The following is a 17659-nucleotide window of genomic DNA, read 5'->3' on the forward strand; positions in this document are numbered from 1 at the left end:
TATTCTTGACCAAAATAAGATGTCTGAGAGAGGAGGGTAAAAACTGCTGTCTGAATCATTTGCGATTCATCCCAACTCTGCCTGTATCAGTCTCTCTCTGACTGAGCTACTCTCCGAAGGAGCTTTAGCGCAGAGGAAAGAGAGAGAGAGAGAGAGAGGGGGAGAGAGGGAGCGCGACAGACCGACGTCCGTCTATCTATCCAGCTGCCCCTGCCTCTGCAGAAGCACGCAGGCATACACATAGACAAAACGCGAAATCACACGCACGCGTGCACATTAGGCACACGCGTACACGCTCCCTCTCTCACACACACATATAGGCTACACGTGCACGACCAGAAATAGAGAGAGAGAGAGAGAGAGAGAGAGAGAGAGAGAGAGAGAGAGAGAGAGAGAGAGAGAGACTTTGGGAGCGGGTCCCATGCACGGTTTGCAGGCTGCCGGAGCTTCTACTGTAGTAGTCAATGTGCATGTGCGTCTATGTGTGCGTCCGGCGGCTGCTCACCTGCCTCTTCCTCTCCTCGCCCGGGACAGGAATAACGGGATACCGGGAGCTCTAATCACACGGAGGCAGGTTGAGCCCCCACAATGCGCGGGGCGAGCAGAGATTGCAGTGGAGAATCAGCGGTATAGGCGCACACACAATGAAGATTGGATTACAACAACAGTGATTTTATTCGCAACTGTGTGCCCGCGAAGTACTAAAACAAGGGGATTTGATTCCGTTTTCTTTTGGACACGGTGGAAATAATTAATTGCCAGAGATTCCGTGATTTTTTTTCTTTCTTGTGCAGTGTTTGTGAGTGTGATCCCCATCGCAGGCTGCATGGTTTCTCAGAAGAGAGAGGGGACTGTTGCAATGTCATCTCACATCCCTGTTTTGGAGCTCTGTGGAAGGGAGATGCTGTAAGTACTTGGTCGTGTCTGTTATTTCACCCTGAATTCGGCTTGTGATGACCATGCACCGTCTCTGTGTCTCTCCCCCCCCCCTTTCCTTGATCAGCGGGCGCCGTGCGGCTTATACCCACAGGCGTCCCTTATCCAAAGTGCGGCACCCACACCACGGAGAGCACAGCTTTCCCTAAAACACGACCAACTGGGATTTAAAGGATGCGAGGCACGCAGTATGAGATGCCACCTGAGAAAATCTAATTATCTTCTCTCAGCTCGTACGTCAAGTGTTATAATTTCCTCATAATTCATAACGCTGGCGCAGTGATCGGAGCGCAGGCTGCTTCAAAGCGCATCTTTATACATCATATCTCAGCCGGTCAAAATAAGCTGAACACATCCGTTTACCATGAATTCTTGGACACCCATAAACTGACTGTGATATTCAAAGAAACGTTCATGCCTTTGGTACTTGGGCACATGCACCCAACACCCCCATACAGTGTAGCCAACAAACGCTGCGAACCCGGTTTTACCAAAAATAAGTGGAGTTTAACGCAGAGCACACGTCACACAAAAACCGAAGAATGGCTGTGCTTTCTGGTGATTTTATCCAGATGTTGGTTAATACATTGCGGGGTTTTTGGTCGCGCCGCTGGTTGGCACAACTTCCAGCTCTTCTCCATCCCATACCAGGACGAACAGTCCGCGTTAGATTAGGGAGATCGCTAACAACGCACCGTATGTTTTCAAAGTTATAATGACATTATAGGGCAAACTCTTGCATAGGCCTATGTGCCCTCTCGAAACGTGACAGAAAGTGATCACGGGCTTTGGTCTTTAAGATCAAATGAAAAAATCTTTCACTATGTGAGGAGCTTCTTGGCCAAGAGTGAAGGAGGCAGGCCAACGTTGTACCAGTAGGGGTCGCACTTGTATTGTGTTGGTCCCATTGAACCTAACGGGGAGATCCAAATGAATGTACATCTCTCCTACCCCTGTCCCCCTCTCCTGTTCTGTGGATCCAGTCACGTTGTTGAAGCGCAGTTTCAGAAAATCTCTCTCTCTCTCTCTCTCTCTCTCTCTCTCTCTCTCTCTCTGCAGCCCATGGAAGGACAATCCATATTTCTATGATAGCAAGACGAAATAATGAATTAACCCAATACCTCCCCACATGTAGATTGGGAGCTCTACTGTAACTGTAGACTGTATTCATTCTCCCTTATGGTTTGCCTGCTTTTACTATTCAGCATGAGTGTTTGTGTGTGTGTGCTTGTGTGCATTTAAGAAGTATTGTTGCATTCGTTCAGAGGGGTGGGAGAGGAGATGTAAATTGCACTTTTCAGCTTTTCTGTCCTAGGTTTAGCTCGGTGTATGTACTGTGAGAGCAAAGAGTCAAATTTCTTGTATGTGCCCAAACTTACCTGGCCATCAAAGCTGATTCTGATATGTGCCCATTATACAACAGTAGCACAGGGAAAATGGTGTAGAAAGAAACAATGAGGAGATCAAATTGAAAGAGAGAGAGAAAGAGAAAGAGAAAGAGAGGGAGTGAGAGTGGTAGATGTGATTGATTTTGAATACACCTTTATTTGCTTATAGATGAAGACATTATAAACTCAGTTTTGAAGTCAGTCAGAGGATACTTCCTCTAAAAATAAATGTAAAGGGTTAAAATCAAGTCACCATCAAGAACCGAACAGGCAGCGCCAGCGTGGTTCAAAATCATCAGCATTGTTCATGGCTGAATAAAGTCTGACATCACCTCTGACTCTGGCCTTCAGAGACGATACTCCTTTCCTGTTGGGCAACACTGCAGTACTTTAGAAGCTCACTTTGTTGCCTCCTGCCGCACAGCGAACAAATAATGTGTCAACCTACATCTAACCACCCTGGATGACGATATCTAATTTGTTCATTATTATAATTGTTACTTTTTTCTTTAAACACTATTTTCCTTTAAATACTTTGGGAAACATACACATACTTACATGTCATGCCAGTCAAGCAAATTGAAATTCTGAAAGAGAGGCAATGTTCAAACGTTGGCCTCCTGCATGCTAATGAAGTAGAAACTGACTGATGCAATTAGCACCAACATAACTGAAAATAAACGAGCAATGAGACATACTGTAGCATAGAGTGCAATATTCCATTCGAGCAGGGAGGCATATGTGTGTGTATTGGGCATCAGGTGGAGAGAGAGAGAGAGAGAGAGAGAGAGAGAGATGGCATGAAAGAGACTGTTCACACCCATTATATAAGAGACCTCTAGTGTTCTCATTTCTTACTTTGTCGATCTCTCTCTTTGTTTCTCTCTCTCTCTCTCTCTCACACACACACACACACACACACACACACACACACACACACACACACACACACACACACACACACACACAATAGGGAGCTAAAGAGGTATGTGCAGTGGGCAACATGTTGAAGCCTGAGTGGTAGCAGACGATTACTTCCACTGGGCTTCTCATGGGTGCTCATGCACACGTCAGGGCACACAGAGCAGATGGCTGGGGCCCGGGAGAGAGGGAGAGAGATTGAATGAGGGAATGGCTGGGAGAAAAATGGATACAGGAATGAGCTCACAAAGGAGAAGAATGTCAGAGGAGATGGGTCATAGTTCAGGTTACTTCAAGGAACACTCCAGCAAAGTTTGGGGAAGTCAGGATTGAATAGAAGCCGCAGAGGTTGAGATATCCTGACTTTTAGTTCCTAGTATTGTTCAAGCTCCAAAAACACTGGGTCCTTTACTTCCCATAATGAGTCTTGATAGCGTTTTCTGTTAGAAGCTATCAGGCAAAGGTTGCCTGATATTTTTCAAATGCTACAATTCTAGTTTGTAATATCTTTCTGTTAAAAGTCTCTCAACCCAAGCCAAATTGATGACATCACTTGGTTTATTTTGGCAGACTTTGGAAATACATACACCTTTTTTTTGCTTTAAGTATGGAAAAATAATTGGAGCTACATCCTCTTTGCTTCAAAACTACATATCCCATAGGTCAACTGTCAGTCAGACACTGTGGCACTTTGATGTCATACCTGGGACTTTAAGATGCCGATTTTCTGTCGACGTCCCTTAGTTTCTGTTCCTCGTCTATCAGTGCTCAGGCGAAATATCAAGTTCTGCGTTTATTTGGAACAAACCAAAATAAGTTGCTAGTGGTAGAAATTTAAAAAAAAATAAAAAAATTTGTGAAGCGGAGGATGTTCCCTGAAAAGATTAGTGTGATACAGGTGTTGAGAATGGCCTGCCAAAGTGTAAAGTGAGTAATAAAAAAAAAGAAAATAAGATATATTATTTAATAAAAGTATTTCTCAGTTTAAAATAGTATGTAACCACTTACAAAAACCCCAGAACAACTCAAAACTGTCTTCTATTCCTTAAAAAAACCCCATTTATAATCCTGCTGAACATTGTTGTCACTTTGTATGTAAAGGCCTGTAGACAGTTTCTAACTTCAACAGCACATTTGCATTCAATTTCTGTTCCTTGGTGTCCGTTTTCTTCAAATGGCAGAATCTCATTTGAGAGTTAAAATCTTGAAAAAGAAAGTGATGGAAGGATACAGAACCTGGGGAATGAAATTAGCTAAGCTAAATAGGAATAAGAGAAGGAGAATGATGGCAGAGAGGGGACAGAAAAATAAATGAAGATACAAAGTTGAATTATTTTAGAATCAAGTTATTTTAGTTTATTAGTCTTTGTGTAACTTTGCAGACATGCAAGTACAGCAATGAGACAGTGGAGTAGTGGCAGGAAAAGACTGATTAACCGAAACCAGAGGGAGAAGGAAGAACCTCAACATCCCGGGTTCCCTAGACACAGCTGGTTAAAGATTACAAGGTCAAAAGTCAGTAAACAAGGCTTATAATGAGCAATAGTCAAATAAGCAATCATATCCAAAACTAAGAACGCATTACATAACTATCAAAGTGGTTGACAAAATTGTTCCTCTACTGAATAATTATAATAAAAATAATAATAATAATAATAACTTGTATTTATATAGCACCTTTCACGAAACCCAAAGACAGTTGTATAGGCAGATGACGGATGTGACTTTTTTAAGTGATTCAAACAGCATGGGAAATAATGTGCTGCTACAGCAGCCTCCACTGTTCTGGAATGGGGTTGGCCCCCAAAAGGCCTACCACACTAAACATAAATAAAAACAATTTCTTAATGGTGGACAACATGACAATGCACAGGGGCATTGCACACTGTTGTCTAATATAATTGTACTCCGGAGCATTAAGATTTACCTTCACTAAAACCAAGGAGCCAAGTCCACTAACGTTTGCAGGCTGTTCTCATTTGTACTTCGTTACCTAGGTAAAGTAATGCACTATTTAATACGTATATAGTCTATAGCCACAACGTTCCACTTCCAGGATTGTTCCGTTGCCATCGGAAATTCTGCCGGATTTCACTCTTTTCGGCCGGATGTCCGTTACCTTCCGCTTTCTTTGTGATGGAATTTTATCTCTGCAGGGTAAATCCAGACAGCTAGCTGGACTATCTGTCCAATCTGAGTTTTCTGTTACACGATTTAAGGCTCTGACACACCAACCCGACGGCCGACCGTTGGCAGAGAAGGCAGTCAGACTGATCATTCGGCTCCCGTTGGTCTAGAAAGTGCCTCGGAACACACCGAAGCGACGCCGACTTGAGTGTACGTTCAGTACGTTGTTTTTCTCCCATCCCAGAATGCTGACCATCCTCCGCAGGGATAGCCTAAAAAAACAGTGTGGCTTATATCAGAAGAAAAGGACAAAATACAGCATACATTGTTAGATAATATTCTTCTTTCATGAGATCAAAGTTATTTGTAGTTTGTGCATGGCCAGTGGATAACTGTGACCTGCTTGTACAGGTCTGCCTCTATTTACTCTTTTGATGATGTAATATTGTTTAATCCTCTTCAGTATATTCACAGAAAAGTAGTGAACTGAAATGTTTTTTTGCTCAAGTTTTGAACATTCAGTTACAATGTCTTACTTAAGTCAATGCAGGGAGGGAAAACGTGATGGTGGAGGAACTATAAAAGGATGAAAGCGGTATGACAGATCAGTGAAGAGATGAATAGGCGATGAATGAATGTAGAGTAATTGAGGAGCCAATGTGGAATGGGGAAAAGAAATACAATATTAAGTGTAGTCTTCTACAAAGCAGAAAGTATGTACACATACACATGCGTCCTCTGGGCCATGGTATCTTAAAATATACATTTATCATCCTCGGTATCAACCATTCCAGCCCCGACTATGTATATAAATCATATCCATAGAGTGTGTACAGTATGCTAATCTAATTTTAATGCCATTTAGGAAAATAGAAGGAAGAACCAATGTGACCGCAGCACTAAATGCAATCATATTATTCATCATGTAAAGATAATGCGACTGAATTATTGATGCGTGTGAAACCTAGTTGTGTGTGGACCAGAAACGTGGGCTTTGTGGCAATGAAGCCATGTGGGCATTGTGGTAAGAGACATTTCAGTACTAGTGTTTGTGTGTGTGTGTGTGTGTGTGTGTACATGATAGCCAGTAATATGGATGTGCCTGCCAAACATCATTTACTGTTGTGGTGCCAAGAAACGCCAGCCTTTGTGTGACGACAAACTGCCCCAATCCGATTTGGCTGGGGATGCTCTCTCTCTCTCTCTCTCTCTCTCTCTCTCTGTTTCTTCCTATTTTCTCTTTCTCACTATATTTTTTTATCTGCATTGCCTTTACTTTCTCTGCCTGTTTTTCTCCTCTAACCATTGTCCCTCTATCCTTCTTGGCCTTAAATCCCCCAGTGATGCTGCACATTTGGGACAAGGAAAGATTTCCATACACACCCATTGGAACTGAAAGATAATCTTTTCAACAATGAACTCGCATGTTACTATAAATACCATAATACGCCAAATTGGTACCAGTTTGACCTTTTTTATATTTCTGGTTTTGCCATGTACCATTACTGTAGCTACCTATAGTGAAATATGTGGGTGTGTGTTTTCTCTAAATAAGTTTTGAGGAGGATGCATGTCCTGAAATGGCTTAGTTGTGTTGTATTATCCTCAGTTCATACATAGTATTCATAACACACAGATTTCCAATCCTGTATGTACAGTATGTGTACAGTACATATGGAAGCATTTATGTAACAGTATTTATGCAGTCTGGAGCATGTCTTATTCAGCTCCTTTGCTCAGACTGTGACTATCCGGTAAGCTCCAGAAACTGCTGATGAAAAGCATTTTAATAGTTTGATGGTCCGACTGATACTGTGATATTAATAGGGAAATGTAATATTTCATATGATAATAGCAGCAGCAGGACAGTCTAGTAATTATGAAGACGGCCCTTCAACTGGAAGGCTTGAGTTGAATGCCTCTTGACAGCCAGAGTCCTCACCGCTCAGGTGCTCTTGAGCAAGACCTGAAAGGGCAGCCAACAACAGAAAATGTAAAAGATTGGACATGTTTGGCGAAGCTGTTCATTGACCAACAATACAAGAGGCTGTGGATATTTTCTGTCTCTCTGTAAACGTGTATGAATGTATGAAGCAGGATTTAAAGATCCATTGTTCCACTGAGAAATGCATATCAGTCCTATAGAATTAAAGCTTTAGTGCGTAACTTCTTTATATTAATGACTGTCCGTTACATTCAAGCCATTGCCAAATGAGTTGAAACAAAGCTAACTAAGCCTATTAGTCCCATACAACTCTCTCTGTATTTCTCAGTGTGTTCAGTGTCAGTGTTCAGAAAATGGTGTGGAGCTGGAAAAACCAAACTCTTACGCGGATACGGCAAAAGTTTAATCTATCAACTAGCGTTGCTCTGGTTGGTTGTAGCGTTATCCTATTGTGTGCAGAGTGAATTTGAAAGACAACCGTTTATCCCGCCCCTCGGATTGAGCCCTGCCAATGGTGAGTTCCCAGACCAAACATCTTGATGTGGGTCTGGCTTGTCAGGCTATAGAATTCCTCATGGGGGAGACAAAAACTACGCACTATAGCTTTAAGTGATTTCACAAACTGTCTGGGCAAGCCTTCATATAGTCCTACAGCTGTTGGCTGACGGAAGATGGCGTCTTTTTGACGGAGACACTGAGAATCTATGAAGCCATTGGTGCGCTCTCTAAAGTGAATGGACCTAGATTTGGATGATTCATCCTCAGGTCTGCTCTAACAGTGTTCATGCTCAGTTGGGTAGGGAGGGACAAGAAGTCCTCTGGCTTGTTTTAAAAAAAACAGAGGATGACACAGTAAGCCAACATGCATTATTCAGCTCAAAACAGGGCCTTCCGCTGGAGTCTCAATTTCATTACAGAATCACAAGGTATGACAAATCCAAGCCCACAGAAAATAATCTAAAGCCATCATCATACTTACAAACAGACAATGCAGCTGTGGTTTTTGGGGCAAGCAGGGTTGGATAGTAATGGGAAACTTTACTTTATAACCGAACCAAAAAGGTATTCTGATAAGGATGCTTTAAAAAAAGTTGATGACAATTGAGAAACTCAGAAGCCCCGTTAAACAGCAGTTGGTTTGTGTGGGTGGCACAGAAAACAATTTGGAATGAAATGCTTAGATAAGTAGTTGGTTTGTTTTTAAAATATAAACTATGGGGCGCCTGGGTAGCTCACCTGGTAGAGCATGGGCCCCATGTACAGAGGCTAAGTCCTAGCTGCACAGGCTGCAGGTTCGATTCCGACCTGCAACCCTTTGCTGCATGTCATTCCCCCTCTCTCTCCCCTTTCATGTCTAAGCTGTCCTATCAAATAAATGCAAAATGTACTATTTTAGTAGTGCAAAATATATGGACGTTTTGAATTTGCGTCTAAAGTAGATCCAGATCTGCATCATCACACATACCGGTATAACAGTAATATACAATGATTGGATACATATGATATAATAATGTCATTAAAGTACACAAGTTCATGGGATAATAGCAGCAAGAAAAGCTAAAAAATGTCCTATCATGCAATAAAAGAAACCGTTATGAAGAAGAAATGTCTTCACCTGAATCCAGATCTGCAATTACTTGTTCTATTGCCCTTGGCCTAACTGAGCACTTTTTTGAGGTATCCTGTTAACTGAGAGACTAGTAGACAAAGAAGTAGGATTGAAAACATCATGTCCTTGGTAACTATTGAATCTGCATGAGTCACTCTATTTTACTGGTTGCTTATGAGAAGACATTTCTGCAGTGTTGTTTTGTTGCTTATGTTAATGGGAAGGAACAATTCAGATGAGACTAGTTTCTTATGATCTTTTGATCTCAGTGCCTAAGTCTGTGCTGGTTTTATTAAACTGTGGGTCCTGTGAATCAATCATGCACCAACAGGCTCTGTACGGATGCAAAAAACACATGGTCCTGTCAGTGAATCCATAAATCGTCAGCAGTGCATGGACACATTATGTGACCATATGTTTCATGCCCTTCTGATTGTGCTCACGCTCTACTGTTCAGCACAACTGCTCATATGTCTTACAGATGATGATAAACACACACACACACACACACACACACACACACACACACACACACACACACACACACACACACACACACACACACAGATTGTAATTTGTGTGTGATGATGATGGCACTGCGCTGCTCTGCTCTGGTTGGTGCAGAGTAACACATGAACACTCTCAAACACACATACACAAACATTTATTTCAACTTTTTTGGGGGTTTGTACGTTGAATCTTCTATATAAGAGTCTAATAGATATATATACGTGAAGAAATGCTTAAACCAGTATCAGCATAATGGGGCAGGTGTAACTGACTTTATTAAACACAGTATGTTTTTTTTCTTTTGTTATTTTCACTATTCACATCAGAGTTTCTTGATATGTATATGTCAATTATTACCACTCCGCTCCAGTAGTGTTGTGCTTGCACTGTGATGTCCTTTCTATTCATCCACTTTAAATGTGATCAGCCAATTAAATGGGCATTATTAGTTGCTTTCACTACCATAGATATGTGGTGGTATGGCCCTACTCTACCTCCTAGTTGTCTCAGTAGGCCATTATCATCCATTGGTAAGCTGGATCACCAATCCCTGTCAATATTTGATGCTCAGAGCAGCTGCTCAACTGCTGCACTGTAAGATGACATAGTAAGAGTGGAGTCCAGAATGGAGTGATAACATTCAAAATGGGAGTGGACCCATTTTTCATGAGCCACATATCTCCCAAACATTTTGACACTAAAATGGCATTTTTCAGCACTTTGTTTGAGACCTGTTGTGGTCTCGGCAACAAACTCGCGAGTTCTGGCAACACAATAAGCTAACATTTACTAATGTTTACAAACTTCAATCTTAACAAATATAATTTTCGTAATGTTAAATATGTCGTTAAGCTGTGTAGATATCTCATATTAGCAAAAGAGAGTAATAATAAAATATGTAAGTATAACCTTTCATCCATCCACACGACGTTCGCTACTCTCCCAAACAAGGCCATGCCCATTTAGGATACAGGAAGTGTGTACTGTTTCATACCATTGGTGCAGCTTATAATGTGCTATCTTTAGTTATAAGGAATCTTTGGCTGCACAGCGGTGCTTTGAACTAAATACTCACTTCAAAGTGGTGGACCGACCAACAGACTAAAAGATCAACACTGCTATCCCGCCATGCCACGAGCATGGCTTAAAGAATACAAATAGTACGTTGAGTTATACTGTATTGCAAGAACCCTATTCCCCATATTGTATATAATATAGACTTCAACTTTATAATATGAAAACCAAATTACCCACCGCTATGTCACTCTCTTACATGGACATAATATTATTGTCCTGCACAACATTGGAAGTGTAATAGAACCAAATGTATATGAATGTTCAATACAGTTTGAGGAGGATACATGTCACCGTCACTCCTAGCGCCCCCCCCTTATTACTTGCTTGTCAATCTCTGAAGGTTGAGATATTACACTTGTAAACTATATAACTGTCTGCCTGCCTCTTCCGAACAGCACAGTTTGCTCCTGAATCATCTGATCCTAGCGTCGTGACCATAAAGTATATACTTGTTAGTCATCTTCTCTTTCTCTCACCCCTCCGCAACTTCCTCTCAAGGACATCTCCCTCCCCACAAGGTTTATGTGTTTAATAACATTACTGAGAAGAAATGGAATAAAAAAGAAAGATGCAACCTAAATGTATGGGCTCGAAGAGCTGTGCATTAATAATGTATCTCCCCTGTCTTTCTATCATCATCTTTCTACGCTTCTCTCTGCCACCTCCTTCCCTCTTTTTGATCTGTCTTCATCTCTTCTGTTTTCCCTCATCCATTTCCCATGCAGGGGATGAAGTGGTTTGGCAGTATGTCCCTCAGCAGCAAAAGGAGTAAGAGGAGGAGTAGAAGGAGCAGCAGTTGCAGCAGTACCAGTGGTAGTAATAGTGTGCTGCTGTCCTTGGCTCTCCTGGTGGCGGTGACCCTCATTGCGGACCCCGTGGCGGCTCAAAAGCAGCGAACTGGCAGTGCCTCGGAAAAAGTGCCGGTCCTGAACATTGCGGTGATCCTGGGACGCACACGCTACATCTCAGAGCGGGACATCCGGGCACTGTGGAGCAAGGAGGACCCCATCGACGTCAATGTGGTCACTCTGCTGGTCAACGAGACCGACCCGAAAAGCATCATCACCCACATGTGCGACCTGATGTCCGGGACAAAGATCCACGGTGTGGTGTTTGGGGATGGCACCGACCAGGAGGCCATCGCCCAGATTTTGGATTTTATTTCCTCGCAGACGCTCATACCCATCCTGGGCATCCATGGAGGCTCGTCCATGATCATGGCTGATAAGGTATGGAGGATCATGGGTGGACGGATGATTGCTGGATGAGTGTTTGACTTCATAGTTGTTGTTGTTGATGAATGGATGAAGTTGTGCAACGCCTGGTGTAGTATGGATCAGACTGAATGGGTGATTGGATAAATTAAAATGTTTACATTAACCGATGATTGAATGATTTGGTTTGGTGAGATTTGCCAAAAGTTCTGGCTTTGAGTCTTTGCTGAACCGAGAAAATCAAGCACACACTCACCTGTCACCTTTTACATATTTGGCTGTTGGGGCTGTTGAGAGCCTGTAAAATAGTAATAATATCTTAATAATATCATGCTAACAGACCGGGAGAAAGCCTTGCCAATTAGCCGCACCTTTCAAATATCAGTGTAGCTGGTGTCAAGAGAAGGAAACAGAGATAGGAACCAGGCTAGCATTGGTGAAAAGAGATGGCCTGGAGGACGTAAAGGGGGTAGGAGAATGAGGTAAGTACTTGCAGAGAGGTGTTGGAGGAAACGGTGGAAGAACAGAATACTTCAAAAGCAGCTAGAGAATAGAAGGAAGGGAAGACAAAATGATGACTGAAGAGGAAAGGGTGAGGAAATATGGAAGGAGTGGGTGTTTGCAAGTTTGGCTAACGGCAACTGCGTGGTACAATGAGCTGTAATCTTGGAAGTCTCCATTCATGGTGCAGGATTCCTTCAGACAAAGTGCAGGAGACCCGATTGGTTTTTACATTTGAATAGGCAATGCCTCTCGCCTGCCAATCACTTTGAACTGTGAATAGAAATAGATGAACATCACATGCTACTGTGGTTTCACGAGGCAGTGCTTAGCACTTGGGATTCATCAGATTCACAATGAGAATATTGTTATCTGTGTTATTAGCCCAGAAGATCAAAGACGGCTTACCAGACAGTGTGTTAGCCAGACGACTAAGATGCTACATATGGCATTTTGTCCATTGTCAAATTATTGACAGATATTTTTGTGTAATTATTGTAAACAAATAAAACTGGGGTCTTATCCGGTGGTATCGTCAGTGCTAGCATTTTTCAAAATTACTACCTCACTTTTGATAAATCCTAGCTTCTTTTTTCACAACATAGTGACACTAGTGTTTGTCTTTTCTTGCACTGCACTAAAGAGGAGATGAGATGAATTGTTCTGTTCTCTGTATCTATAAACCTTACTTTAAGATCTGCCAGTGACAACAAATCAAACAAATCTTTAGCTCCAGTTGCACTGAAAGAATAGCATCCTTCTTCCTACTTCGTGCAATAGAGAAATCTCTCTCTTAGGCGCTCCAGCAGATTTGCCACCAAATCCGACCCTGCGGCCCGAAATAAAACATACAGTGCAGAGGTCGGTTGAGACTGTAGAGCAAGGGTGTCCAAACTTTTTTTTTAAAGAGTGCCAGATTTGACAATATGAAGATGCCCGGAGGCCAACGGTCCCTTCTGACATGTTTTTTTTAACAATTAAAGTTACATACAAATGCACTGATCGTCACAATTATCTTTTTTTTTAATGGCAACGTAACCAAATCAACACCACTCAGGCGTGAACAAATCTAAAAAACAAAAAACAAATCAATTCTGCCTTATTTTTACATCTGTAGACAGATAACCGAACATACTGTTTGGAATACCTTAAACTTGAAGTTGATAAAAAATCTTAACCTCATGATCATTTTAAACATGACCTATTATGCGTAATGCAAAGTTTGTTCACATTTAAGCTTATAACACATGCCTCTTGCTCTTGTCTTTCACAAATCAAGGCTACGGGCCATATGAAAACTGGCCGCGCGCTGTGATTGGCCCCCGGGGCGGACATTGGACATGCCTGCTGTAGAGCCACTCAGCGACTACCTTGTTTGTTTACAGCAAATATACAAATGTCTTAAAGTTACTACGGTAATGGTTTATTGATCCTGTAATGCTACACGTGGCTTCTTTTAAGGGGAGAGAAGGAGATAAGTGTTGGAGGATAGGGCAGAAGAGGAGGGAGGTGAGTGTTGAAATAGAGGTGGAGAGGGGAAATGAAGGAGGGATAATCTCTCAGTCTGACCAGAGGCGAGGCTGAGTGGAGGGGAATTACAGAATGTCCTGATTGGCACCTGCCACACACCACCTACTTCAGCAGCACACATGTCCCCTGTCAGTGAGTGTCATTGAAACAGCAGCAATTCAGCTCCCTGACAGCAGGAGTGTTTCCTCTGCAGGAGCAGAAGAGGAGAAAATAATCCACTTTCAAGTGCTTGACCCACCACTTTGACTTCACTTTGTTTTCTTTCTCACATTTTCCATTTTTTCTCCCAACCTATCTATTTGTCTATCTGCGTTAGTTTCAAATTCACGTCACAATTCGTGAAGTTCGTCGTCATTGTTGATACTTCTACATTTCTTCTGAAAATTTTGGGGATGGGAATGTTTTCACCTGAGAACAGTTAATGTAGTGTGTATCTGAGGACACATTACAGGATAATCATGGTTGGTTCACACCAGATTTTCTAAAAGAAAAAATCCAAGCTGCAGGTTGGTCAAAACAATCGAAACCTTAAAACATTAAACCATAAATTAAAATTTGCACAAGGAGTTTTGATGTGTTGGGAAATAATCACGGCTGTCCCACAATACTTCTTATTATTAGGCCTATGTTATTAGGCCTGCAACTGATTATTGTAATCATAAATCAATAAATCAATCAATCCCTCAATTATGTTTTCATTTAAACCTTCATACTATAACATGTCATATAATAGTAAAAACAAAATGCTGATCGTAATTTCATTAAGACCAAGATTAAAGTGCTCATATTATGCTTTTTGGCTTTTTCCCTTTCCTTTATAGTGTTATACTGTATATCTTTTTGTGCATGTTATAGGTTTACAAAGTGAAAAAGCCCAAATTCCGCGTTTCAGCGAACGTTTGGCATATTTGTCTGATAAATGATTTAATCGATTATCAAAAACTAATCTTTCAGCACAAGTTGCCACCATATAGTTATATTTTTTATTCCTATTTAGCTAAATTTCTTTTCTTTCTTTCTTTCTTTCTTTTGTAAATTAACCTGAGTTAAATACACCAATTGGCCTTAAATGTATCTCTCCTGTCTCACATGTTAGACTGAACAATTTATTGTCATCCTGGCATCACTTCAATTCAGAGTCAGCAGGATGATGCACACAAAAATAAAGTCATATCTGTTTAGTGAGTGCTGCAGTGTGCTTCCTTCCCAAACAAGGATTAAGGTTCTCCTAGTGGGTCCTCTGCTGTATCCTCTCCTTAAGGTTTACATATTTTACCCTCCTTTTAAAGTTTATATAACTCCTCACCCTCTGTAGGTTAAGGTTTATACGGCTACCCTCAGAAGTGTAAGTAGTGGAGTCTTTCTGCCACCTAGTTCCAGATTTTCGCTAATCCTCGTGAAATATGAGGAGAAACTCGCCTCCAATGATTACGCCTTGTAAGACCCTCAGTGTGTTTGTCTATTCGCGATTATGCCTTCATACTTGTGTGTGCATAGACGTGCATGACATTTTCATGCGTATACTGTATATGCCTTAATGCCTCAACTACCGCACTGGATATATTCTGTGTGTGTGCTTCCTTTGCCCCGTCACTTGGAGGCTAAATCTCTTGGGCTCCCATGTAAACCTGTAGAGAATACTATCTGATTAAAAAAAAAAAAAAAAGATTATTTACGCCTCATCTCCTCTGTCTTTGCTTTCTTTCCTTTTTCTTCTTGTGTTGTCCCACCCATCTCTCTATCCTCCTCTCTGTCTTTCATTCGTGCTTGTTAATTAGATAAATCTCCCTGCGTTAGTTCCATACCTCTTTCAGCCTTTGTTGAATAATGCATCCCTTGCCTGTATTGAAAAGAATACATTATTGATTAAGGAAAAAAATGTCCTCCATTGCTGCATTCTCAGCATTTCACCGCAAAGGTACAACCCTGGCAGCTCCTTTTACTTACAAAACTGGGTGGGTAGAAAAAGAAAACAATCTCAATTTGTATTATTTTGCTCATCGCTGGCATTCCTTACCTTCACACTTTCATTCTTTGGTCTCTTGTAATTCTGTCACTCTTGCTCTTTCCTGCATCAACTTTTTAAAGCTTGCCCTTTCTCATTACTTCATCCCCCGTAATTGTGCGGGTGAAAGTATGGCCTGGCTTGTTGATTGGCTTCTTGAAATTCTCTTGCTAAATGGTTATCGACTGGCTTAGAGGTCAATAATGGCAACTGAATCATGTTGGGCACGAACAGTCTCTGCATTTCCTAAGTCTTTGTTAGTGTCTGCCCTAACTCAGAACTATATATTTAAACTTCTAGTTTGATTTGTCTGATGTCTTCTGCTGCTGCAGCTGTTTTCTTTTTCTCTTCATTTTTTTCTGAATGCACCAGATGTGTTAACAGCAGCGATGGGAGATGTCCCTCTTTGTTTAGCTTCTTGAAGAAAAACAAACATTTTGCTTCTGAATACAACTAAAAGTGTTCAGTTGAAGAATATTTTGAGATTGTTTTAAGTTCCTTAGCAGTGTAGCAGATATGAACGTGTGTGTGTGTTCTGCATGTTGCCACATCAGTCTTGCCTTTGTTCCTGCACAGTAATCACCTTCCATACCACATGTACATACATGCAAACATGTGTTTGTCTATACTTGTGAGGACCCTCATTGGCATAATGCATTCCCTGGCCCCTAACAAATTACACATATAGCTTTGCTAGGGGACGCAACTATGTCATGGCATGAATGGCCACAATTGCCCCCCCCCCCCACACACACACACACACACACACACACACACACACACACACACACACACACACACAGGTCCTGTGGTGGGGATTTTTTACCAGTAACACAACAGATGCTTAAGGTTTGACTAAAACAATTGAAAACCAATGAAAAGGTGTTCATCACTCATTTTATATGTTCAAATGCCTAGTGTGGAAGCCTTTGTTTCTTCAGATAATCGGCCAATTCTGCCCGGAATAGGAGGGTTAGGAGTTATTATGTCTGTACAGTAAGTCAACATACAGCTTTCATTTGGGACTGACTGGACTCCATGATGATAAAAAGTAAAACCCTGTAGCCGCCACTGTTACTCAATGTTTCTATTTACCTAATTAAACAATGACGCACAAGCACACATTCGGTATCCACACATGCCAACTTGCTGCAAGTGTATTTGTGTAATTTATTGATCCATAATGGCGAAATTTGTCGATAGATCCCAGGATGAACAAGATGTTCTAATCATGCATATTGATCAGCTCTAGTGCTCTAGTACTCCTTGTATTTGTGCCTAAATGTATGTGTATGTATGTGTTTCATGGCAGCTGTCATGGCGGCTGAAAAAAAGTTTTTTGTACACACTTGATGTAACTACCAGCTTTAATGTAGTAGATGCAAGCGTTTGTGTCTGTGTACGGTGTTATTGTGATCAAAGGACATTATTCATCCATCCCTGTTGTTGTCTCCCCTCAGGCGGTAAAATCACACACACACACACACACACACACACACACACACACACACACACACACACACACACACACACACACACACACACACACACACACACACGTAGAAGGACTCTCATGTTGGTTGCTTCCTGCTTGTGTCAAATAGCAAATCAGAACAGAAGGGAAGGAAGAAGAGAGGGAGAGACTAAGAGAGTATATAGAAATAACATTTTATAATATTGCTCATGAGTTTGTCCAATTATCGTGTCGTGATGTTTGTTTTTGTTTGGCTTAAATCACACTGTCGTTTAACTAGAGTATCTTCAGCCTGCTCAACCACTGCCGCACTGTTACACACCTCTGTGCAGGAAATATTGTGCTTGTGTGCCTCTGTACCAATATATAAAATGTTATGCATTTGTGTCTATGTGCATGTACTTTATCAATATCTTTCCAAC

The 17659-nt window shown here is 41.5% G+C and overlaps 1 protein-coding gene across 1 annotated transcript in view; it reads left to right on the forward strand.

The window, feature by feature from the left end:
• Window positions 1–389: 389 nt before the first annotated feature.
• grin2aa (glutamate receptor, ionotropic, N-methyl D-aspartate 2A, a) overlaps window positions 390–17659 on the forward strand; it is a 158216-nt gene continuing 140946 nt past the window's right edge. The window contains exons 1-2 of the mRNA XM_031320850.2: window positions 390–906; window positions 11239–11742. Coding sequence (XP_031176710.2) covers window positions 11242–11742 — 501 coding nt within the window. The 5' untranslated portion in view covers window positions 390–906; window positions 11239–11241. The remainder of the gene's footprint in view (window positions 907–11238; window positions 11743–17659) is intronic.

This window comes from Sander lucioperca, chromosome 21 (assembly GCF_008315115.2).
Source record: "Sander lucioperca isolate FBNREF2018 chromosome 21, SLUC_FBN_1.2, whole genome shotgun sequence".
Classification (NCBI taxonomy): Eukaryota; Metazoa; Chordata; class Actinopteri; order Perciformes; family Percidae; genus Sander; species Sander lucioperca.